At 64.2% G+C, this 25589-nt stretch overlaps 2 protein-coding genes across 2 annotated transcripts; both read left to right on the top strand.

Moving 5' to 3' along the window:
* Positions 1-910: 910 nt before the first annotated feature.
* LDBPK_251160 (aldehyde dehydrogenase, mitochondrial precursor) lies at positions 911-2410 on the top strand (the record flags this gene model as incomplete). Its single annotated transcript, XM_003861398.1, has 1 exon — positions 911-2410. One exon carries the CDS (start codon positions 911-913, stop codon positions 2408-2410), a length of 1500 nt encoding a protein of 499 aa, XP_003861446.1.
* Positions 2411-5852: 3442 nt separating this feature from the next.
* Positions 5853-25430, top strand: LDBPK_251150 (hypothetical protein, conserved; the record flags this gene model as incomplete). Its single annotated transcript, XM_003861397.1, has 1 exon — positions 5853-25430. The coding sequence occupies one exon, from the start codon at positions 5853-5855 to the stop codon at positions 25428-25430; it is 19578 nt and encodes a 6525-aa protein (XP_003861445.1).
* Positions 25431-25589: the final 159 nt, after the last annotated feature.

The raw sequence follows: 25589 nt of genomic DNA, 5'->3' as shown, positions 1-25589 counted from the left end.
TCCTTCCTCACCCTCGCCCTCCCTCACCCCCTCCCTCATCCTTACCCCAACGAGGGAGGGGGTGAGGGAGAGGGAGGAGGGCGGCGTGACGTGCGGATAGCCGACACTGCCAGCGCTCTTGTGCCCAGCAAAGGATGTCTGGGCTTCACCGCTGCACAGGCTTTTCGTTTTTTTTTTCATTCAAAGCGGTGTGCAGCGCGAGTCTGCAGCTAGAGAGAATACCTGTGTGTGTGTCTCCTTATCCGTGCTTGCTCGCAGGCGTGCTCGTGCTCATACCCCCCAAGGAGGGGGTCTGGTGGGTATGTCCGGACTGCGCGGTAAGGAGGGGCTGTGCGGAAGCGGTAGGAGAGAGTGATGGCCACGGAACGGTCCTTCTCCTCATGGCCCCCTCCGCATCACCTCGTTCTCCCTCGCTCGCTCACACAACTTATGCACAGATGGACTTTCCTCTTGCGTGCGGTGCGTACGTGTGTGCGTGTGCCGCTCATGCACTCATGCGTCGTTGCGTTTCTCCATGCCTTGTCCTTTTATTGCCTCCTCGTGCTCCGCGCCATCCCTCTTCATCTGTTATATGCCTTGCAACCGATGTGTACACAACTCTTACTCCTCGGCGTGCTCAACCTGGCTCGCTCCTCAACATCGCCCCACACGCCCCCCCCCCCCATCCTCGTATGCACATCACTTGGTCCCCACTCCCTCGTGGTGGCGCATGCACCCGTTCATCTCGCGCCCGTCTCTCACCAGAGGCCCTTTCAAAAACGAACTCAAAAAGGAGCGCAACATCGGCAAGAAAACACACAGACGCACACAGCACGTGCATCTACTCCCGCCCCTCTTTCTCTCTCTCTCTTCCCCCCCCCCCCCTGCCCAGTCGTCACACCCCCACCACCTGCACGCGTCGCATCCAACAATGCTGCGTGCCACCCTCACTCGCCTGGAGATGGCCCCCAAGGTCACGCACATCCAGGACAAGTTGCTGATCAACGGCAAGTTCGTGCCGGCGGTATCTGGTAAGACATTCGAGGTTGTGAACCCCGCGGATGAAAAGGTGATCGCGAACGTCGCGGAGGCCGAAAAGGCAGACGTGGACCTTGCCGTGAAGGCTGCCCGCCACGCCTTTGAGTCCTTCCGCATGACCGACGGCCACTGGCGCCGCAATCTGATGCTGCGCCTGGCGGACATCCTGGAGAAGAACAGCAAAGAGATGGCTGCGCTGGAGAGCCTGGACAATGGCAAGCCGTACGAGGTGGCACTGAACGTGGACGTGGCGCTTTCGGTGGAGTGCTTCCGGTACTGCGCTGGACTCGCGGACAAGGTGAATGGCTCCGTGCCGCCGCGCTCTGGCAACTTCCTCGGCATTGTGAAGCGCCAGCCAATCGGCGTGTGCGGCCAGATCATCCCTTGGAACTTCCCGCTTCTGATGGCTGCGTTCAAGCTCAGCCCTGCACTTGCATTGGGCAACACGGTTGTGCTGAAGCCCGCGGAGCAGACGCCGCTGAGTGCGCTGCGCCTTGGCGAGATGGCGATGGAGGCTGGATACCCGGACGGCGTGCTGAACATCTTGCCGGGCTTCGGCGCGACCGCAGGCGCGGATATTGCGCGCCACATGGACGTGGACAAGGTTGCCTTTACGGGCTCGACAGCTGTTGGCCACCAGGTGATGCGGATGGCGGCGGAGACCAACCTGAAGAAGGTGTCTCTGGAGCTTGGCGGCAAGTCTGCGCTGATCGTGTGCGAGGACGCCGACTTGGAGGAGGCGGCGCAGGTCGCGACGACCGGTGTCTACTTCAACACGGGCCAGGTGTGCACGGCGTCGTCGCGCATTTATGTACACGAGTCTGTGTACGACGAGTTCGTGTCGCGTCTGCGCAAGAACGCGGAGGCGCGCAGGGTGGGACCAGGCAACGACACGGCGAACAACATGGGCCCATTGGTGTCGAAGAAGCAGCACGAGCGGGTGCTCATGTACATCGAGGACGGTGTGAAGGCTGGCGCGACGGTGGTGACTGGCGGCAAGAGGATCGGCGACAAGGGCTATTTCGTGCAGCCGACCATATTTTCGGAAGTGAAGGAGGACATGCGGATCTGCAAGGAGGAGATCTTTGGCCCCGTAACGTGCGTGATGAAGTTCAAGGACATGGACGAGGCCGTGAAGCGCGCGAACAACAGTATCTACGGGCTGGCTGCTGGCATCTGTACGCGCAGCATGGACACTGCGCTCCGCTATTCGACATACCTCAACGCCGGCACGGTGTGGGTGAACACCTGGAACGACTTCTGCGTCTCCATGCCGTTTGGCGGCTTCAAGCAGAGCGGCATTGGTCGGGAGCTGGGCAAGGAAGTCATCGACATGTACACGGAGCCGAAGGCGATCCACTTTGCCCTCAAGGGGCCCATTGTCAAGCCGTGAGGAGTGCGCGAGCAGAGGGTGCGTCTCCATCCTCCCTCCACCGCTCTCTGTGCGTTATTCACCTTGCTTCCGCCCCTTCAGCGGCGTGCGAGAGAGGGTGGGGGGGGGGCGGTCTTTGCGCACACCCATGCGCGCCTGCTGTGTGTCCACTCGCACTGCTGCGTGGGACTGTTGCGAGGGGCCTGTGCACCACCCTTTTCTCCTTTTCCTGCCTTATTGCTAGCGCACAGTGGGGCGTGCGAGTGCGTGCCTGAGTGTGGGCTGCGCTTCAGCTCCGTTGCACTTCTTTTTTTCTTCTACAGGAGGTGCCGATGGCGCCGGGGAGGAGAGGACGAAGCCCGAGAAAGTAGCCGGTGCGCACCGGCGGACACCCAGAGGAAGGGCGATGACGGAAGCAGCGTGCCGTGCGACACGCGCTTTTCGCACCCCCACGCCTGCTGAAGCAGGGGAGTGCTCGCTGCTGCTGCTGCTGCTGCTGCTGCTCTTTTTCCTCCCCTCACCCCTCGCTGCCTCCCTCGTGGTGACACCTTCACTGCATGGGGCGCGCCTCTCATCCTCTGTTTTTTTTTTTTTTTCGCTCCACAGCGTGCGTGCACGTGCGATAAAACTGCCAGTGACGGTGGCGTTTTCGTGCGGAAGCTCCTCACGCGTGCTTTGAGCCGGTGCTGACATCAGCCCCCCCACCCCCTCCTTGCCTACTCGCCCTTCGGCTGGTTAGGCGCAAGCACACAGGCGCACGCACACAGTGCTCGTGGCCCTCGTTTTTCCCGTTATGTTTTTATCTTTTCCCTTTTTTGTTTCGTTTCATGTTCCGCGTTACGGTTTCGTGTGCTGTTCGTCTGCACGTCACGCTATGATATCTCTCTATAAAAAAACTATCTAATCGGTTGACTATTCTCTTCAAGCCCGCCGTCCACCACCAGCACCACCATCACACACACCCACCCACCCACACACACACACACACAGACACACAGACATAAGCCAGACGGCGTGCTTGCTTCAGATATCGTTCATCATGCACCCTTTCCTGCGTATTTTCGTGTCCACGGACCACCCCGCTTGGTCTCTGTCTTTTCGCGGTCATGTCGCGTTCTGTTATCGCTGAGATCTGTGGTGTTGTCTTACCCTGTACCGACCCCTTGCCTTCTATGCTTTTTCTTCTTTCATCTTTTTGCGCTCCCAAGACGTTTAGGCCCTGAGGATGCCATCCACCTCGCCCTGGTATCAGGGCCTAGTATCCCCACACTCTTCGTGTCGGCGGACAGGTCTGGGCTGGTGCTGTGCCGAAGAGACCTGCAGTCATGACCACGCTTGGAGCAGCTCACTGCGTATTGTGTCGACGCTTCAACGAATGCTCGCATGCACCTCCTGTTTTCTGCTTTAGCTGCGTTGTGGCAATGCCGAGCGTAATCCTGGGCCCACCCTGCGCTGCTCGCAGCGACATTGCAGTGGGGGTGGGGGTGGGGGGCCGAAACGACATCGAGCGATGTTGGCTTGGCCCGATGCGCTTGGCTTAGCCGTAGTGCCGCAGAGGTCGATGAGCTGTGGTGTTGCCATGCGTGTGTGCGTATGTGGTTGACCTGTTCGAATGTGGGCACGTTGCCAAAAAAAAAATGAAAAACGAATTTGTTTTTGCCTTCTCTCTCGATTACAGCAGCACAGAAAGAATTGTGGCAGAGTGAGAGAGCGCGCGCGCGAGATGGGCGCTGGCGAAGGCATATGTGCGTGTCGTTGCGGGCCTGTTTCGCAAAGGAAGTGTTGCGCACTGAGGCGAGAGGGACACGGAGAGGTGAGCGTCGAGTATCAGCCTATCAACAAGGATGCGACAATAATGCTCACCGTGCTATCGTTAGTGCCCCTTTTAGTAGACGAGCGTGTTGGAGCTGAGCGCATGGCGAACGTCATGGATACACCTCAAGCCCAGGGCGGACACCGCGCTGATATACGGCGACACACACGCACAAGAGTGCAGCCGTGAAGCGTGTGGACCACTTCAGCATCTCGCTCGCGCTCTCTCTGCGGCTTTTGGTGCCCTTTTCTTTCGGCTGCGCGTGTGTGCTGGTATGCGTTGCACGCTCCTGAACGCGTTTTCCCCGTAACACAGACACGTATACACATAGATATACTTTATATACATATATACATATATGTGTACGTGTGTCGGTGTGTACATGCACTTGGCGTACTTGTGCGCTGTCTTTTTTTTTTTGCATTGTGCTGATGACGCCTGATCCGGACAAGTCATGAAGGTTTGCCCGCGTGCTGTGTGTGCACTGGCATCCACGGAGTGCGCGTGGGAGAGGGCAGGTGCCCCTCCTTCTTTCCCTCCCCATGCCACTTGAAGTTTTTTTCCCATTGCCGCCGCGCTGCGTACACTCTCTGCCGTGCACCTTCGCTCCTCTCCTCCCGCCTATCTTGGATGTCCCATCGGTGCGCCGCATGAAACCTCTCCTTCAACCTGTGCTCCCCTCCTCCCCCACCCACCCACCCACTCACACACACACACCTTGTTGCTCTTTGGATGCACGTATGCACTTGCTTTGGGCACCCGCCGTGCGTTGTGCCTTTCCGTCTTAGAGCTGCACCTTGCCCCGTCCTATGCGAGGTTTTGATTGTGGCGTTGTGTTCTTATTTTTTTATTTTCTTCGGCCACACATCGGCTCTCTCTCTCTACACACACAGACACACTGTCGCGGACTGGCTATTTAGAGCGCTGCGTCTGTGCTTGTTTTCTTCGTTGAAGGGGGGGGCATCGAGAACCGACTTGACTAGGTGGCTGCGGTGGTGTGCTGCCTTGCTTCGCTTTTCCAGTAGCCCGTGACACCCACAAGAGCCATCACTTGTAGATATATACACACACACACAGTCACAGGCAACCGCACTCAGAAACTGAACTACAGGGTCACCCAACACGGCAGAGAACAATTCACTGTAAGAGAGAGTGGTGGTGCTGGTGTTGGTCTTGGTGGTGAAGTACTCAGAGGTCTGCACGGAGACCGTGGCCAGCCGCTCGCACCTTTTTTTTTTCGTTGCTTTCTTTTAGATTGTAAAGACACGCACACACATACACATACACACATATGTACATGGAAACACACCGTTCAACCCACCCATACCCCCTCCCCAATTCGCGCATAACCACACGCACACCCGCACCCAGAAAAACGCCGCCTCCTATCTGTCGAGTAGAAAGGGTAGCCTTTGGACCTGAGGTGTGATTGTGTGCGGCTCTTCCTCTGTCCGGCCACCATCATCACGGGCATGTGCCTGTCCTTTTCCTGCCAAACGAAAGCCCCCCTCCCTCCCCCAAAACCGGCGACTGGTTGACGGCTGCATTGAAGAGCGTGCGAGCGTCGCGCGTTTTTGCACCAAGGCAACTTGCGTCACGGAGGCGAAGGCGGGCAGAGGAGGGGAACCGCAGCTGCAACCGCGCACCAGCATGGACGCGTCGGCGACACCGCCCACAGTGAGCAGCGTCGCGAAAGCTTCGACTGCGTCGGCCAACACAGCCACGAGCCCGCTTCCGTCGAGTGACAGCGAGGATGACAACAAAGCACTAAACTCGGCTGCACTGTCGACCGGCTCCGCGTTGCCGAGCAGCTCTATCGCCAGCAGCAGCTTCTCCATGTTCTCGCAGAGCACGACGGCGCGGCGGGGCGAGGAGGGAAGAAAGGAAGAGGGCGTAGGGAGAGGCAGTGCAGCATCGCTGGTGCCGACCCTGACGAAGCGGTCACGTGTGTTGTCGTCGTCGGCTGCTGCGACACGCACGAGCAGCCCCGCTGAGTTCACAGCACCATTTGCGCGTCCGGCTCCCACGCGGGCTAAGGGACCTCTACCCCTTCTTTCCACTGCCGCACTAGTCGACTTGGCTGCAGTGCCGGCTTCTGCTGCTGACCCTCTCGATGGTGCCATAAGCACCGACGCGCCAATGCACGGGAACCCGTTGTCCCCTTCGCCCACCGCTTCGCCGTCGTCTAAACCCTTCCTGGTGGCTCCAGAGGAGGTGCCGACGCCTTCGGTTGGCGATGCCGCTGAGGAGGGCTCTGCGCCTCCCGCCGCGCCAGCAACACTACCGGCAAATGCAGCCGCAGCAGCAGATGAGAAGGCCGTCGATGCTGGCGCTGCGAAGTGCGTCACGGAAGACCACGAGAGTGAAGGTAGTGGTGCCAGCACATCACACTCTCTGCGCTGTGACAACGGCGTCCCTATCGACGGATGGGAGGAGACGTCACCAAACGTTGAACAGCCTCCTGCACTCCCGAGCAAGTGTTTGCCCGCGATATCGACGGAGCCGCCGCCGCTGCCTCCATCGCATGCTTCTTCAGATTCAGATGTGAAGCGTAGCGAAGACCATTCAAGTGCGCCCGGCGGCTCTCCTCATGCGTCGCCCTCTGCCCCGGCACCCTTCCTTCTCGAGTCGCCGGAGGAACCGCCAAGTCTGTTGCACATCGCCCCGGAGGAGCAGCTTCGCCACAGTGGGCGCCTGAGTGGTACGCATGACAGCGGCAGCGACAAGATCGAGGAGGCGGCGACTTCGAGGGATGAGGGTGGTGGCTGTGGCAGCCAACGCCGTCCACAGCGCAGCTCTGCTCACTGCAGCGGAGAGGCTGCCGAGAGGGGCGAGGCGCAAGGTGATGCACGCGAGGGCTCTGGGAGATGCGGGCAACTGCGCGGTAGCGGATGTCGTCGACGCACCCGAGAGCTGGACACGGAGGCCTCCCACACGTCCCCGCTGCACGCATCCGGGAGCCGATCGCATCAAGAGCGTTCCCCTGTGTGCAGCCCGTTTCCGTCCTCCGCTGCCGCACTAGACGCGGGGCTGACCTCCATGGTGGGTGCTGCTCCCAATGACGCACCCCAGCAGCCAGCGGCACACCAGCACTCCAGCTCTTCTTTCTCCGCGTTTACTCACGCTCATGCGTCCAACATGAAAGCAAGCACAGCAGCACCTTCACTCTTCGCGGCCGATGCACTGGCCAGCACCCACACTATGGCGGTCTCCTCTACGCAGTCGAGCCTGTTGCCAACCAAGCGCCGTCGCAGCTCAAGGGAGCCACCGTCGAGTAGCTGGCCGGATGCGGTCTTCCAGGTCGGCGAGGACGAGGGCGATGAGGTCGCTGCCCCTGAAGGCGAGGCGCTTCAGTCATCCACGCAGATGCAAGGGCAGCAGAGGCAGGAAGAGCGTGCATGTACTGAGGACGGTATGGTTGGCAAGGCAACAGTCGTCGCCATTACTGCCGAAGGGATGCCAGCGCCACCATCATTGCCGCTTGCGACGCACGCGCGTGAGGCCACGGCTGTCGCCGTTGCACCGCCGCCTCTGCGCCCCAAGGAACACGACGGAGACAAGCGCGCAGAGGCGCTTGCGTCCGCGTCTGCTTCAACTTTGCTGCCAGCCCCAGCCGTTGCGATGGCTAGGGGTGCTGTGTCTCTCAACGCAGGGGCGTCAACCACGGCAGCGCCGGCGTTGTCGCCAGCAGTGCTACCCGCTCCTGCGCACCCCTCCCCTCTTGGTTCATCACCTTCTGCACCAGCAGCGTCGCCTCCACCGCCACGGCCCACGACACACCACCAGCAGCCGCCGCCGCCGCCGTCCTCCGCAGTAGCCGCACTGGCACCCTCGTCCGCCTTGGAAAAGGAAGCGGCGGCTGCCCGTGGGAATCATGATGCCGGCCGTGCCGTGGCCACATCTGCCTCTGCAGCTTCCGTAGAGCCAGATGCTGTACCTACCGCGCTGCACCCCGTGCCCATCTCACCAGCACTTCCTGTGCCTGCCGCGACCGCTACGGCAGCCGCCGGCTTAATTGGAGAGCCGCACAGGGAAGCGTATCCCGCACCTCTTCTGCGCATTAACCCGCCCATCTCTCTGAACGGGGCCGTCGGCGGCAGCGGGTCTGTCGAGACCGCAGGTAGCTTCGCGACGTTAAAGAGTACCGTGGCGGGACACAACCGCCTCTCGTTGGGTAGCGTGCGCAGCAATGCGATGCTGGGGCAGACGCCGTTGTCCATGGCGCAGTTTGCGGATCGCTGGACATCGTCAGAAGAGGGGAGTCGACACGGCAGCGACGCGGACAACCGCAGCCGCCGCCGCAGCAGCCGCAGCCACCGCAGCGATGAAGAGCGAGAGGGCAGGGGATCGTGGCAATCGCACAGTGCCGCAAACCACTGCCATGGGCACGACAGCAGCGGTAGCTGGTACTCTTACACCTACGGCTCCTCGTACAGCACTGTGAGCATTACCGGCAGCACGACGCGGAGCCTCCGCTCTTCCGTCGCCGTTAGCGCGCCGTGTCTGCAGGATGAACGAGAGGGGGCAGTAACCGGAGGCACGGCAGCAGCTTTGGGCACGAGGATGGTCAAGCTAGTCGAATACGAGGAGGTCACCCCCGTTGTCCGTGGCAAAGGCGGCGTGCCGGGCTGGCTGTGCTGCGGCCGCAAGAAAGCCACGGGCGGAGTGCGTACGAGCCGCATGGAAGTGCACCGCGTGTGCTTCCCAGCGGAAAACACCCACCGAGACCATTCCATAGGCCTTTCTGCTCTGCATGCAGGGCGGCACAAGGACCTGCCAAGGCGCGAAGGCAGTACGGCGTCGCCGGTGGCGACAGCTGGGGCTGTGCGAGCGAACATTACGGCTCGCAGCGAGGACAGGGCGGAGAGGCGGGCGGGGCTCGGCGGAATGAGAAGCGGCGGCGCCGCTGGCAGCGAAGGCAGCGGGCCTCCGCGGGGACTCGGGAGCGCGACGGAGACACCACACAGCAGTGAAAAGGACACTGCTGAAAGCGTCGACGAAGGCGTGGGCGAGGCTGCAGCATATGCCGGTTGTAGAGGCAGCACCAGCAGCTACGCCGACGGTGAAGCGCCACTCATTAGCCGGGCCGATACGTTAGCTCCGCTTCACGACGGAGCTGAAGAGACGGACGAGGGTGACAGCGGCCTTCGCAGTCAGGGCGAAGAAGCTGAGACGGCTGCTGCTACTGCCGCTGCAGCTGAGCAGAACAGAACACCTCCACTTGACGTAGTAGGCCAGGCTGCCTTCAGCAGCTCCGCGTCGGCGCCGCGTGCGAAGCTGGATGTGGCGGTGAGCGTGAACACCAAAGCGTCTTCTTCGACGCACTGGTGGGCTGAAGCCGACGGTGCCAACTACTCCGGCGGCGTGGGAGTACTGGGAAGCGATGGCAGTGTGCCGGGGGGCGACGGGTCAGCTCCCTCTGCTGTCGCAGACGCCGCTGAGGCTCCCGACCACCACAATCGCGCTGGTGCTCGTACCGGAGGAGGAGGAGGCGGAGTGGAGGAGGAGGAGGAAGGCGCGGCAACCACTGCCTCCACTGCACCTCATCCGCTGTGGACACTCTTGGTGTCCCCAGAGGAGCTGCCTCGGCTGCGCGCGTGGGACGCGGAGCCGCCTGTTGCCGCGAGCACCGGTCGTTTGCACCAGAAGCGGGAGGCGGAGCGACTCGAGGCCAAGTACAACGAGGAGGCGATCGCAGCTGCGGAGGAGGCACAGCAGGCTTTCCGCCAGGCGGTGCGGGAGCTGATGGTGCGTCCACCTCGACAGTGTGTTTTTGTTTCGGTGCACGGGCTGCGGCACTGGTGCTCAGCGCTGCACTGCCCGCGGCAGGCGCCCAGGGCGGGTTTGGCAAACAGTGCAGCGGCCGCACTTGCAGGGGGGTGGCGCGATGCATGGGGCGGCAACGCGCAAGCAGGCCCTCCGATCATAGAAGACCCGAAGTGGATGGACGTGCGGCTCGCTATATACATGCACGACAGCGCTGGCGAGCGTCTGCTGGCGGCTGGCTCTGTCTTCTCTCTGCCATCAAACCTGGAGGCGCTGCGGCGCTGCCTGGGATGCGGTGGCGGTGGCGGTGGCGGCGGCATTGTCGAGCACCCTTCCACAGGCGGCTACGGTCGCGACAGCTGGTCCGACCTGCTTGTGTTTCAGCTTCCGGAGAGCGCGTCTGAGGGCGCTGCGGAAGACATGCAGCAGGCAGAGGCGCGTGATCACGACAACATCGTGTCCATCACAGCAGAAGGCACAACAGGACACTGCAGCGACCGCGGTGACGGCGGTGGCGACGCGCCAAGCCATCGAGCCTCGAAATGTGGCCTGGCAGGCAGCGGCCATCTTGGTTCTCTTGACGGTTGTGGAATCCTGTACGTGAAGCTTGAGGAGCGGGGCGAGCGCTGGGTATCTCTGGGTGATGCGTGCGCCGGTGCTGCGGCGACGCGGGCAGGAGAGGCGGCGTCTTGTGGTACGCGCGCACACTCACTTGTCAAGGATGCGCAGCCGGCTGCTGCAGCCGCCGCCGCCGTCGGGGGTGGGGCCGAGGGCCTCGTGACGTCGTCTCAACAGGATGAGGAGGAGACGCCCCAGTCGAGCGTGGGACGGCGAACGGAGCCGTCGTCGCCGTCGTTGTCCTTACCACTCGCAGGGGAAGCGGCGCCGCCCTCTTCCTCCGCTAGCGAGACCACAGCGGGTCGTGACGATACGCGCCATGCCATTGGGGCCACGTCAGACGTGGACAGCTTGCACGCTCGCGCATCGGCCGACGGTGGCACCGACGAGCGTGCACAGGTGACAGGGACGCGGCTTGAGGAGTACTGGGGGCCCTTGGCAGTCTCACCGCCACTTTTACCGGCAGACTTGTGCAAGCTCCAGTCGGATCAACCACCGCTGCTCACCGCGCTCGGGACCACAGCAGAGGCAGCAGCGAGCGCTGTCGCATGCCCTGGGCAGCTCTTGCCACAGCTATCCTGCCGCCTGCGCTGGGCGCAGGAGCCGCAGCCCGGATCTAGAGCTGCGCCGGAGCCCGCCCCACGAGTAGCATCTGTGGAGCAGGGTCTGTCAGCCTGGGCATCGTTGGGGACTGCCATCAAGGAGTATGAGCGCGTGTGCCGCTGTGCTTCCACCGGTGCCGTGTCGGCCGTCACAGCCGCGAACCACAAGCCGTTTTGGCCACTGACAGTGCTGTGGAACACAATCCCGCCGCACCTGGCCGCAGAAAATGACAAGCTGCGAGAGGTGCGGAAGGCGAGTGTCGCCGCTTCTCCTCTGCAGCGCTGGTGCGGCGGGGAGTTGGCGCCGAGAGGGCACGCGATGGAGACACTGATGGTGTGCTCTGTGGTGATGCGGTGCGCCGCTGCGATCCTCTTCGCCCACGAGTTGGCCGATGTGCCAGAGAACCGCTATTGCCCACCAACGTCGATTTCGGTCACTGGTGGCTGCGATGGTGTGGTAGTCGAGGGGGCCGCTGCTGTAGGAGCTGGCGACGCGCACGGCACACCTGTCGCGCATCGCGCCCCTGTCATGCAGTACAACGTTAGCTTTCACGCCGTCCTCACGCGTGACACAGCTTCGTCGCTTCTATTCACAGTGCACAGCGCTGCATCGCCAGCGGACGTGTTTGGCTTTGCTGTGTGGACCCCGTTCGACGCCGCCTCTGCGGCGCATGTGCAGAGCCACCACTGCCATGAAGACGCCGGCGTCGGCGGCGTGGCGGATGTGTGGCTTCCCCTTTTCGCTCCTGGCAGTGCTGATGCCACACCACTGACGTCGGTACCGGCGCAGCAGCGGAAGGTTGCGTCGTCCAGCATCTCTTCTGCAACGCTATCAAGCACCAACAAGGACCAGAACCGTAGCACGACCGGCCTACTGCTCGTTGGCTGGCTTCACTGCGACGTGGAAGCCGTGTTCTTGCCGTCGCTGACCGAGGCGGCGGTGCAGCAGCTGTGGAACGGGCCGCAGCGTAGCCTTTCCTCCCTCGCCGCGGCGGCCGGAGGAGAGTCAGGGCACGACGGATGCTGCATAGGACATGGCATCAGCGTTGAGGACGACACCTTGGTGGACTTCAGCGTGATGGAGGGAGCTGGCCTGCGGCCCTTGGCCACGCCGTTCGGCATGCCACTCTCGCCTACACCGCTGCGCTGGGACGACTCTGCGACCTGGGGGAACAATGGCACTTGTGCGCACGTGTACTGCGAGGTACTGGCTTTGCAGCGGCAGCGACAGCAGGGGACCGGCCACCAAGTCCCACGGTGGTCGCCCCACGCGGCTGGCGTCTTCGCCCCCGCATCGTCGTCATCGGCGGCTCCCGCCGTCGTGTACAGGGCCCACAGCTCCGGCTATCGCCTCAGAGCCGCAGCGCGCACTGACTGCGATCTCATGAGCTTCGCTTCAGAGTCGGATGGGCAGGGCCGGACCGCGCGCTGCGCTCCGCTGAGTGACAGTGGAGATGAGGTTGAAGTGCGAAGTGCCTACGATGCCAGGACTTGGACTAGCGCTGCAGGCGCGGAGCCCAACGCGGTGCTGCCCGTCACGGACTCTGTTGCACACACAAATCATCCTCGCTGGCAGCACACGTTTCGTTGCGGCCTCGCATTGCTGTCGAGTCTTCACCTGCGCGTGTTCGACCTTTGCCAGCACCGTCTTGGTGGCGACGGCAGTGAGACGAAGCCGCAGGCCGCAGAGAGGGGCTCTGTGCGGGCACGGCTCAGCGGGGCGTCTGGGGGACGGGCGAGGCTTCTCGGCACCACAAACGTGTCGAGTTGGCTGCTGCGAAGACTGCTGTGTCGGCCATCTGGCGAGGGGTGTGCCTGGCTACCGTTACTGTGGAGCCCCGGGGCGGCTGCCGGGCCAATGACAGCCTGTGCCACGGCCAATGGCAAAGGCAGCTTTCAGCAGCACTTCTTCCCTTCTGTATGCAACGGCTTTGTGCTGGTCGAGTGGCGTCGCGTGCCTCAAGCCACCGCCGTGGCGCGGTTACCGTGCTCTAGAGAAGCGAGCTCATGGTGCGCCTCAGTCACACGCCGCTTGCTCGACAGCAAAGGTCGCCGCACGACGGCGCCGGCAGCGCGCACAAGATCATTCCTCGGGACATTGAAGAAGTTGCACGATTTTCCGCAGCGCTGGTATCATCCAATGCCCTTACCTGGGACCGAGCCGAGCAGCGTGACAGCAGCGCCCACGGCTTACTCGCGCGAACTGGGGTGGATAACCCCTGAGGTTGTGCCGTGGCTGCGGATTCACGAGGTACGACTACAGTGGCCCTGGCTGCAACATCTCCTCTGCATGCATGGTGGACAGGCGCAGCTCTCGCTGCGTTACCCTGCCGCACAAGGTGAGACACGCCTACTTCCGCTGTGCTTGTTGGTTCCGTTGTGCGAGTTGGCAGATCCTTCGACAAGCACTGTTTGCGGAGGCCGGCCATCAAGCGTGCACCCACGCGAGACGCGCGATGCGGCTGCTGTCTACGGCATGGTGCTCTCTGCTGCACCATCGGATGACACTCCTCCGTCACCAAACGCGGCGGCTCCAGCAGAGGCGACCCTGTGTCTTCCGGCGAGCCCGTTCATCGAGGTGCAGGTATGGTGGTACCCCCGCAACGGTATCGGCAGCGCAGCGGGCGGCGGCTTCGATGTGCCGCCTCGTTTCATCGGCCGGGGCGAGTGGCGCTTCCCCGCGCACGAGGAGGCTGCAGAGATGCGAGGGTTGGTTGCAGGGACAGACCAGGGAGCGTTTGAGGAGGCGCTGAATTCTCAGCTGACCACGGCAGATGCGGCAGGGTTTGCATGCCTGAGCGATGGCGAAGAGGAGAGCGGGGCTGCGATGGGGCCGGCGCCGTTGCCGACGGCTCTCCGCAGCTTCTTCACTCCACATGAGGCGGACTTACGCGTGGCGCCGGTGCACAGCACTGGTGTACCACAGCATGTGGAGGGAGGCCTGCTGACGTGGCGTCTCATGTCCGTTCCTCGGCTGTTGTGCGATGGCTGGGGTGAGTTGCCCCCCGCGATGCCACGCCCGCTGCCCGAGTCGTCGTCCTGCGTTGCAGGGCCGTGCGGAGACGTCTGTCGTCCGTTGCGACCGTCCCCTGCTGCTGTACGGGCCTCTACTTGGGCGTGGCCAGATATTGGCACGCCAGCAGTAGTGCATGTCGAGGTGTGCGACATGATTTGCTTTGACCACACGGATGGGCCGTGCATCGACACCGCGCGAGCCACCGCAGCTGTGCAGATTGCAGTGAGCGGCACCACGTGCGCCGGCTCGCCGACAGAGACCCCGCCCGACGAGTCAGCGGCAATCACTGAGGCGAGGTGCTGGATGTATCCTGGAGACGCCCCACCACCCGAAGCCCCTCGTGTGGCGTACGCCTTGTCTCCGCTCTACAATACGGCCGCGAAGGCGACGGACACCGGGAGCAACATGGGCGGCAACCAGCAGCAGTATCAGCTGCCACCCTCGCAGGCTTCTTGGGCGTTGAAGACGCCGCCGCGGCCGCCGCAAGCGACCGCGGCGGCAGGCGATGGCGAGAAGAGTGCAGCGCGCAGTGTCATGCCGGGTGCTGGAGCATCTCGCTCTCCGGCAATGGAGGTGCAGTGGCCACCACGTCGATTTGGCTGGGTCGACGACGCACCGCCGTCCCTCTCTGTGTGGGTGATGGCACCTCCGTCGTTGTCGGGGGGCGCCGGGGCAGCGGACAACACGGCGGTGGCGGCGAAGGAGCGCGTGTGGGGAGCCGTTCGATTGCCGGGGCTGGACGCCTTTAAGAGTACCTCGGGCGTGCTGTGGCTGCCACTCTTCCAAAGTTACGCCGCGCCTGCTCTGGCCGCTGAGGTGCCGCGCTGTACTGCCGCTGCAGAAGACGTGGCTCTGAGCAGCAACAGCGGCAGCAGCAGTGGCAGCGGCACCGGTACCGGTACCAGCGAAAATTGCGGCGCAGTCTCGCCGCCACCATCTCCCTCAACAGCGGAGCGGGCACACGGCGGCATTGCCGCGACAGCTCCGCCGCAATCAACTCTGGCATGTGGCGATGCGCCGGACTCGTTGATGATGATGGCCGCGCCGCGCGCCGCGATTGTGGTGAAGCACGTCGGCTTCGTTGCGGTTCGGTACGCACACAACATGCAGAGGCGCGCGGCTGACGCCGTCACGACCAGCGGCACGGAACCCAGCGCTGCCGGGCCGCGTGTCCTGCTGGTGCGTGTCGGGCCATTACATCGACGTTTTCCTGTGAGTGTTGCTGCTCGCCATCCCCTCTCTTCCCCCTCATCTCCTCCGCCTTCCGAGTCCTGCACGTCGGCGTCGGAGGCGCCGCTCACACCGCCGTCTGACGCCGCGCTCACACATCGCAATGCAGCATGGACAGCTCTTGCAGCTGCCGACAACGCTGCGGGCACTGCTGCGGCGACAGGAGTTCTCTTGGGCAACGTCAGCAGTGATGCAGATGTGCTTCTGGGCTTCGAGGCGCATCAGCTGTCGGTGCACGCGCCTGACGCTGACACTGGCCGGGATGTTTCACGTGAGGCAAGTAGCTCGAGCCGCGTCGCCGTGTTTCCTCTTCCACGGCGCGACGCGGGCGATGACGGCTCACTTCAGCTGCGTGTGCAGACGCGGGTGGGTGCTTCAGCGGCAATGGCCACCAACACCATGTACTTCGATCCCGGCGGCGATGAGGCGACGCCAGAGAGTGCCCAGTGGGTGCCGCTCATGGTGCGCCGCCGTCTTCACGATGCTCACGGTGTTGGCTACGACGGCGAAGGCGAGAGTGTGGTGGCTGAGCTTCTCGTCCAATGGCGGGTCGTGGACTTGTCTGCCGCCACCGCCCCGCCGCGCGCGACCTTCTCACCGACGTCGCTGCAGCGTCTTGTGAGAGAGTGCTGCGGCGGCGGCGGTGCTTCCTGCTCTTACACGCTTCTCCCAGCACTGTCTGCAGCAGCGCAGGCGCACCAGAATCCATTAGGGCAAAGTTGCGCCGACGCTCAGCGGCGTGCAGGCTTCTTGGAGTTGCCCGGCAGGGAAAGAAGAGGACAGGACACGATCACCACCGAGCAGGCGTCACGAGTGCTCTCACGTGTGCTGCGCACAATCCAGCCCCGGCGCCGCCGGTGTGTCTATTTGACACTGGACCAGCTGCTCGTGCAGTGCAGCGCGCGTCAGCGGCGGATGTGGGCGGCTCTGCAACGAGGAACGACCGCATCGCCACAGGAGATGCTGGTGGACGGCGGACACGATGACGCCGCCTCGGCACCGATTCGATTTCGGTTGGAGGTGCAGCTAAGGTGGCCTGTTGAGTGGAGCGCGGCGTGGCGCGGCATCGCATCCTCGTCGCCGCGGCGCGTGCCACTGGAAGCCGAGATTGGCGCGGCTGCGAGCTTGCCTCCTGCAGCTGCCGCTTCCGCAACATCAACGGCGGGCACGGTCTCCCTCAACGTGTGGGTCGACAGCGGAGAGGGCGTCTTCGTGGAGAGCAGTTCTCCCGCTGCTTCCGGTGCTGCTGTTGCCGACGAGGCGGCGGTATATGCGTCAGGGGAGCGCCTCCTATCTTGTGCGTCTCTGCCCCCGCTGTGCTTGGTCTTGCCGTCTGCGGAGGACCCCGACCACCTACTCGGGGACCTGGGGCTTGCGGCGCGCTTCTGCCTGACGTTCGCCCTCTTTGTTGTTCCGCAGTCGCGGGGTGACAGGGACTCCCGCGAGAAGGCGTCTGACCTGTGTGTCGGCACTGGCCGAACGCCCATGGCGTCTTCTCCATCGGTGCAGTTTGGCCTCACATCGCTTCTACCATCTGCTAGCGGCAGGAGTGGCGGTGGTCCGCCGTATGCGGACGCCACAGGCGCGGATGCGAAGGACGGTGTAGCAACGGTGCCACCGCTACTCCGCTGGCGCGCACGCGTGACGGAGTCTCTGCCAGTGCCCCCGCCAGCGTCGTCAATATTGTGCAACTCGCCGAAGGTGCGGGACCTCGCAGTCGACAGCGGCAAGGCGATGGGAGACGACGGAGCACGATGCGACAAGCACATGCCGTCATGGTTGCTCTCCTCTTCACCGGCCAGCTCTTCGGCGGAGAAGGACGAGGTCATTGAGGGTGACGGACACACCCGAGCCGCAGGGGCCACCGCTGCACCCCTGCTGCCGCGCACACCAGCGCTGGCGCACGTCACTGTCACGCGTATCGAGCTGTGTGGGGTCGACCTCAGCCTTGCTCGTGGGGCGGCGCAGCGCCATCTTCGCGTGCTTCCTCCCGCGACGGTGACGGTGATGACGACAGACGTCACAGGCGCTGCAGCCGCGCCCACAGATCGGAGAGGTGGCGCGGCCAACGCAGCGTCGACCGCGCACCAGCTACTGCCGTGCCTGCTGTCCCTCAGACCCACTGCCGCGTCTCCACCGATTCACGCCACCTCAACGCCGTCGTTGCCCATGACACGGCTGGACCAAATACAACCAGTCCCGCCGCCGCCGCAGCGGTACATGTGGAGCACTGATGTGTGCATTGCCGCACCTGTATCGCAGCTCGTCTTCTGCGTCAGCGTGCCCGTCGCCTCACTGCGTTCGGCGCGCGTGGAAGAGGCGTGGTTGCCGCCGAGGAGCCCCTCGAGTGAAGCTGAGCATCAGGACGCAGACGCGCAAGGCGTGGACGCGCGCTGGCGATCGCGGCACGGCGACCAGGTGAATGTGGTGGGCAAGGCAGTGTACGCATTGGACCTGTTGGCTCAAGTGGAAGGCGCACGACGACCTTGTAATGACAGTTGCCTCGTCTCGGCAGCACAGACGGCTGATTGCGTGCGTGATGTCGTGCTGGAGGTGGAGAGCCTCGTGCACGGCCACTGGCTCGGCCGCCTCTGGGTCCAGGTGGACATCACCGCTGCCGACCTCCTGATGCGCGATGCAGCCTCGGTCTTCTTCACCTCGCGCATGACCCTCAGTGTTCAGCGCTGCAGCGGTTTCGCCGTTGGTGATGTGCCACTAGCATACCGCGCGGAAGAGACGTACGTGCGGCTGCGTGAGCGGGCAGCGCTGCTGTGCGAGAGGCGTGGCAGGCTGCCACGGCGACTGCGCCAGCAATTAAAGGAAATACGCCAGATTCGACGTCAGTTGCGGCAGGGGCAAAGACAGCAGCGTGACGGTGTGCTCGCCAACCATACAGCTCTTTCCAGAGCAGGGGTGGTGCGGCTGACGTCTGCGTGGGGCGAGCGAGGCACTGGCGCTTCGTCGACATACACATCCAAGCCCTTTGCGCTTCCGACAGCGACGGAGCTCGTGCGCCACAGATGCAGGGCAACAACGTCGTCATCATCGACGTGTGCGCCGCTGCTGTGCTTGTCGCGTGATACGAACACCGCACAAACCACAAACGACGCGGCGGCGACCGTGCAGCTGGAGCTCTGCCAGGCGTCAAGCGGCGTTACCGTAGCTGCTGGACAGATGGTGATACCCCTGCACTCCGCACGCACGCTGTGGCGCGATGGCGCATGGCAGCCGCCCGTGCCGACGGTCACTTCGCCGCTGTCGGTGCGTGTTGATCTTCAGGCCTGCACAGTAAGCGAGGTGCACACTCCGTGCATCTGCCCGGTGACCCCTCCCGGAGGTGAGGCAGACGTAACGGCGACGTGGGCGGTGCACCCCGCGCGCGGCGACACATGGCTTACCTGCATCTGTTTGAAACCGACGGCAGGCGGCGACGGTGCTGCGACGCCGCCTCGGCAGCTGTTGCTGCGATGGGTCTACTGCTTCGAGGCCACAGCGTACCCGGAGACGGAGCACGCGGTCGACATGCCGCTGCACTTGAGGTCGTCCTCGACCGCCACTGGCCATGGCGGGAAAAGTGCGCAGACGCCGCAGGCTCGTTTCCGCCCGAGGGACGGCGCGCCAGTGTACTGGTCGGGAGCAGCCATGCAGCTGCCGCGAATCGGCCCGGTGGGGGCGACAATCAAGCGGGTCGAGCTTCTGGAGGTGACCCCGGTGTCCTGCGCTCACCTCCTTGTTGGCGGAGAGGCTTGGGGGGTGGCACAGCCGTCGCCGCTCCGGTGCAACCTGCCGACACGGGATGCCTGCATGACGACGCGGCTCGCCTTGCATGCGTGGACATTAGCGGATCAGCTGTGCTTTGAGGCGAGGCGTCGCCAGGCGCAGGACTCGGGCGAAGACGCACTCATGTGGCTAACCTGCGGGGGTGCCTCTGCCGTCGGCAGTCGTCGCTGCAGACCCGGCTACGAGGTGCTTATGGGCCTCTATACGAGTAGCTCCCTGGCGAAGTGTGCTGCACAGCTTCTGGAGCAGCGGGGGCTGCGAGCGACCGGCGCGGAGATGCCCATTGCACCAATCGCACTCGCGACGCAGCCGCCGCGGTGGCCTCCGCATGCTGGCGTCAACGCACCGGTGGCGTGCAATGCCGCAGGTTCTATCAAGGCTGACGAGTCGTCATCGCCGCCAGTGCTTCATGTGCGGTCTCATGCCTCGACGAGCCCAGCCAAAGACGTCGTCGTCCCTGGTGCGGTCGGAAGTGGTGGCGGCGTTGCGATGAGGGCCCTGACGTTCCGGTGCAGCGGCGCCGCATTCGCTAAACTAGAGTTGGGGCAAGTAGACACGATCTCATGCTGCGTTGTTGCCGAACGACGTCGACGCGACCGCGGCGCTGCTCTCCGTGCTCACCAACCACCATTGGCCGAGAACGGCAGCGGGGCCGCCGGCCGCCCTGAGGCGTTCATTGTAGTTCTGGATGCCGGCAAGGCGACATCACTGCTACAGAAGCGGTGCTCTGCCGAGGACCTGCCACAGGCCGCCACAGGCTCTTCTCCTTCTCTCGCCTCTTCGCAGCTCACCGCCACGTGGTTGCCAGCACTGGAGTTGTCACATTCGACAATGGCAGTGCCGTGTGCGGCTGCAGCGCGAAGGGCAGATGCCCACCACGGCACGCAGAAGGCGCGCTTGCAGGAGGTACGAGGCGCATTGCTGCGCGTGGTGCTGCCGCTGGTGCAACCTGATCCAGTGGTCGCGGCAGCCGGCGACGGCAAGGCTGATGACGATGCCGGCAGTGACAGCGGCGACGAGGTGGCGACAATGGAGGAGGAGCAGTTTCGCATTGAGGTGGCTGTGCGAGGTCGCCGTTGCGGCGCCGGCGCCGACGAGGCGGCGACCACGGCGTACTACGTCTCCGACCCCTTGTGCGCATCCGACATCTTTCGTAGTGCCTGCAGTTGTGGCGAGCGGAGCGGCATCGGCAGCAGCGCAGACACGACGGCGGCCGCGGCTGGCGGTGACTCTCCGCTTCGCATGTCCCCCTCGCAGTGGCTGTCAACGTTGGCGATGCGCCTTGTGCCGGCGCCGGCGTCTGCTGGGATGACGGGCTCAGCCGCCTGTGAGAGCAACGAGAAGGAGCGGGAGGCTGGGCCGCTGTCGCCTCGGATGGCTCCGACAGCAACGATGGAGGTGACGTGGGCGTTGGACGTGCTCGGCGTGCTGCGAACCAGTGCCTGTGCTGCCGGTGTGGTACTGGCCTCCGCGAAGTGCGCTCGCCGCCGCGCCGACCGCCACGCTGGAGACTGGGCCCATCGCACAGAGGCCGTCTTCGGCTCGCTTGCATGCATGGCCGATGACACAGACGAGGACGACGACGCGGGCGGTGGTGGGGTGGGGATGCGGCAGCTGGAGGCGTACGCGGCATGGAACGATTTTTTAGCGGCCCAGGACGGCGTGGAGAAGATGCGGGCGGCGCAGGCGGAGCTGCGGCACTGGCGTTGCACCATTGTTGGAGTTGAGGTATCAGGGGTCGAGTTGCTGTCCTGGTGCTCTACCGGAGTCGAAACCGACGCTGACACGGCCGACGAGGTGTACGATATTGCCCAGTGCACGTCCCTCCTCGCCCAGCTTGTGCTACCGATTGGAGCGCCAAGCAGCGCGGCTGGCGCGGATGCGGAGGGGCAACCGACGCAGGACAGCGATGGCACGGGGAATCATCATCGACGTCGTCTGCGCAGCAAGGGTGGGCTCGTGATGGGTGTGGCCCGCACCACTGTGACTCGCATGGATCGCGGTGCGCGTCTGGACACGGAGGCCGCACCGACCTCTTGCGACCGTGCTACAATGAAGGGCAGCGCATGCAGCGCACGATCTGTCGCCCCCGTCATCAGCAGCTCTCGGCCACGGCGTCATCGGTACACCGGCACCTTCACCCCACTATCGTGGAGCATGGCCGTGCCTGACATGATTGGCCAGGCCGCCGCCGCCGCCGCCGCGCACAGAGAGGAGAAAGGAACAGCGGCGACGGTCGGCGGAGACCCCGCTGCGGGGCTCACTGTGTGGCAGCTCCTTTCTCGCGCGCCTCCTTCCTCGTCCTCGGCTAGGAATAGCATCGACAACAGCCACAGCACCGCGCAGAACACGACCCAGCTGGTCTACAACCTTGGTGCCACGCAGCTCGCCGGCCTCCTCCACGAATGCGCCTTGTACCTCGTCCAGGTACTGGCGCGCTGGCTTGGCGATGTGTACACAACGGAGGAACGGGAGGCGCTGCTGGAGGCGGCTGCTCTGTACCCCACGCAGTGGATGCAGCTGGCGCCTGTCACGCCGATCATGGATGGCACCCAAGGTAACGCTCGCGTGCGCTTCAAGTGCGCCTACAGCTACCACGGACCTGTGCTGTTGTTGCCGAAGAGCCTTTCGACGGTGGTGCCGTCGCGCATCACAGCGCCACGTGCTCTCGCCGACGCCGTCTGCTGCGCACAGCTCGATCGCGTGCAGCTCGCGTACACGAGCTTGGACGGAGCAGAGGCGACGGCGGCCACTGCGGGGCCACACCGTCGAAATGGCACAAGTGCCGCAGCGGCGTGGCCGAGCCGCTTGTCGCTGGTGATGCGAGTTCGCGTCACCACGGAGAGAGTCGTGGACGGTGCTGTGGTCCAGTCTCGCAACGTAGCGCAGTGGCACACGCAACTGGCACCGGTGCCGTGCGGCGGCGCGCCACTAATCACCGAAGCGGCATGGGAGAGCGGCACGGTCGCTCCTTTTGCACCGGCGGCCTCCTCCCCCTCCGCCGCAACTTCGCAGCCCACGCCAGCACCGACAGCACCAGTGGCGACCCCTGTGCCGGTGACCGTTTCGCCATCCGCGGGCGGAGCGGCGGAGCCGCCTCAGAATAGAGGCGGCGATGTCCACCAGCGCATCGTCACCACCGCCTCAGCCGCCCCGTCGTCGGTGAAGGAGGTCGTTCCTCTGCTGCCGACGACATCCTTTTTCTGTTGGCAGCCACCGAGCCTGGAGGAGGCGATGGAGGGCTGCAGTGCGGCACACACGTCCGCCGCCGTGCCTGCGGCCCATGCCACGGAGACGACGATGACCACCACCTTGGTGGAGATAGTTTTGGTGCTGGCAGACGAGAAGACGGAGGAGGGCGACAGCGCTGCGGCAGACTCCCAGGGCCGGCTGCCCGGGGGCGGCGGCGGTGTCGTCGCGGGCACCGTGGTTGGGCGTGGACAGCTTCGCCTTGGCTGCTCGAGCTCGAAGGAAGTGGTGTGGGACGTTGCAGAGGGCAGAGTGGAGAGTGGGTGGCGGCTTTACGCGCCTCTCTCGGTGCGGCTGCCTGTGACCGCTGAGGCTGCGCTGCCTCGCGGTGGATGTGACGCGTCCACCTCTGCTATCGCCCCAGGAGAAGGGGCGAGGGGTGAGCCGCAGCCCTCTTTGACGTTTTCGTTCGATCTGTTGATCTTTACGGCACCAAGCATGGCTCAGGTGGCCGCATTGCAGGCTTCCCGGGCCGTGCAAGCCGATCAGCGTCGTCGCAGCTTGTCTGTTCTCCAGCGCACGGAGGAGGCCCTTGCCGCATCAGCGGCAGCCGATTATCATCTTCACGAACAGGGGAGTGAGCTCAACAAGCGCGTTTGCACCATCGCCGCCGGAGAGCCACGCGTGACGCTGCGCCAGCTTTCGCAGATGTGGGTGTCGCGGAGGCCGTATCAGCTCCTGCGCGTTCCGCCCATAGTGATCCGCGTGGACACGTTTGCCGTGCTGGATAGCGTTCCTTCGTCAACAGCAAGGCGCGTTGCCGCGTTGTCCGCCGGCGGCAACAACAAGGGCGGTCCCACGCGGCTTTCTCAGACGCTGTGGACGACGCTGCGAAGGCGAATGGCGCGGCGGGTCAGTACTCATGACGGCACGGATGCCGTGCCGTGCCCCGGTCAACGTTGCAGCGGGGGCGGGCTCAGCGGCGGCACAAGCGACGCTTCCATGTCTGTCGAAGTGCAGGCGTGGCTTGTCGACGAACAGACCGGCGAAGTTCGAGTTCCCGTGTGGACACTTCTCTCCAACGGACCACCGCTGCAGCGCAGTGGTGGCGCTGCCGCATGTAACCCCTCGCACGCACCCTCGTTGGCGTCGCACCTTCACGCCGGCCGCACCATCTTGCGCAATGCTCAGCGCCTCCGACTAGACTGGTGCTCTGAGGACGAGGGAGCTCGCCTGCAGAGCATGAGCCTGCCCGCGTCGCTGGCGGGTCTTTTAGGCAGCGCCTCTGTGTCCTACATCGCCACAGACGGATCGGCGTGCACGTGGGTTAGCGGTGGCCTGCGCCGTCGCTGCGCGCAACACACTCGCCACGGAGCCTGCCACGCCTTGAAGGTGCAGGGCAGTGCAGGTGGAGCCAACTCTGGCCGCGGAGCTGTTGAGCCAGTCCCACCGCTCTTGCGATCTGCCGCCCATCACACGAATCCGGGCCGCCGGCGCCGCCAGCCCCTTGTGCCGACGCCTGCCACGAGGGTGGCCGCACAACCCTCACCACCTCCACCCACACCCGGACTTGACTCGTGCACAGCCTCTTGCCAGTTCGACTACGACCTCTACAGGTCTCACTTCCTGAGTTGCGCAGCGGCTGCGCAGGATGGGCAGGCGACGACGCCGGGGTGGCGCTGCGAGGCGCACGCTTGCGTCACCGGGTCGCTCCCTGCTGCCTCTCCCAGTACGAACGCTGCCTCACGGCTGTTTCACAGCGCGACGCTGGTGGGGGGCCGGATTTGGCTGCTTGGCGGCTGGATATCTCCAGCGGGGGCGACAACACTGCCCTCAACGCTCGCAGCGCTAGTGGGCACAGCGCGGCTTGTGGAGCGCCGACGGCGCGAAGTGCGTCAAGCCGTCACCCACGGCCGCGACAACGATGCCACGGGCGACCGCCTATCTCCCACACCTCTGGCGGAGTGCGCATTACGTTGCGCGAGCACCTCTGTATCCAGCGCGCCGTGCAAAGCAGGCAACGTACCGACCTCGGCCTCCCTGCGCTGGTGTGAGGTGGTGCAGTCCGTTCAGTGCCTGAACGACGGCTTTCCAGCTCCGCCGGTGGATGCACCCTGGCCATCCTCGCAGGCGGAAGACTCCACGGACGCGGCAGAGGCGACAAGGCGCTTGCTTGCCGCGCCGCCCCGACTGGCTTGCCACGTGGCGGTGACCTGCGGAGATCGATATGTGGCTGTGTTTGGAGGGTTGATGGCACCTACCGGGACAGACGATGACGCGCCTGTTGCGACGTCGGCTGTGCACATCTACGACACTGTGCAGGGGACATGGTCTGCGCAGTACGAGCCCAACACCGGTGACGTGCAAGGCGAGTGGCCCGTGGCGCGCTACGGCCATTGTGTGACCCCAGTTCCCGGCACCGGCGGCGCGCGGCAGCCCCGCAGCTACTTCGTCTTTGGAGGGGCTACCATAACACCATCTTGTCCCACAGTCCTGGTACCGCCAGCGCAACTTCTGTGGATTTGGACACCCGTGCCGGGTGTCCTCCAACACGGCCGCAGCGGCGCCGTCGAGGATGTGCCGGTGCACAGCGCGTGGAGGCGAGTGCAGCTGCCCGTCGAGCTCGCGACCCCGCTTGCCGGCCGCTTCTTGTCGCAGCTGCACACCTACTCCGCAGTGGAGGTGGCTGCCGCCGTATGCGGCGCTGAAGAGACCCTCGATGATGGGGCGGCGGTGCCCTCTGACCCTGGGCTGACAACCATGGTACTTTGCGTCGCAGGGGGCATGACTGCGCCGGCGTTGCACACGGTACCAGCGGTGGCGCACGATCAGTCGCCTTTCGCCACGAAGGCTTCCGCACCCGACGCGTACCGCGCCTTCTGCGAGTGCGTCGAACCGTGGTTTGCGCACCCGGCGTCTGATGTGGCGTCGGTGCTGGTGGCGTGCGTCTGTGAGCGCCAGCAGCAGCTGCCGTCTCTGCCCGCATACTCTGCACCTTCTTCACAGACACGTACGCGCACACATTGACGCCGTGCGAGGCAGTGAGATGAGAAGTTTTGTTGCTGGGACGTGGGCTGTGCCCCCCCCCTCCTGCCTGTCTCTCCCCCACCCCTTCGGTATGCCCCCTCTTCGCATGTGCGTGTCGATATATATGCATGTGTGTATTTTTGCGTTACCTCCCGCTGT

This window comes from Leishmania donovani, chromosome 25 (genome assembly GCF_000227135.1).
Source record: "Leishmania donovani BPK282A1 complete genome, chromosome 25".
NCBI lineage: Eukaryota > Euglenozoa > Kinetoplastea > Trypanosomatida > Trypanosomatidae > Leishmania > Leishmania donovani.
The sequence above is the reverse complement of the archived record's forward strand: the minus strand, read 5'-3'. Positions and strand labels throughout refer to the sequence as shown.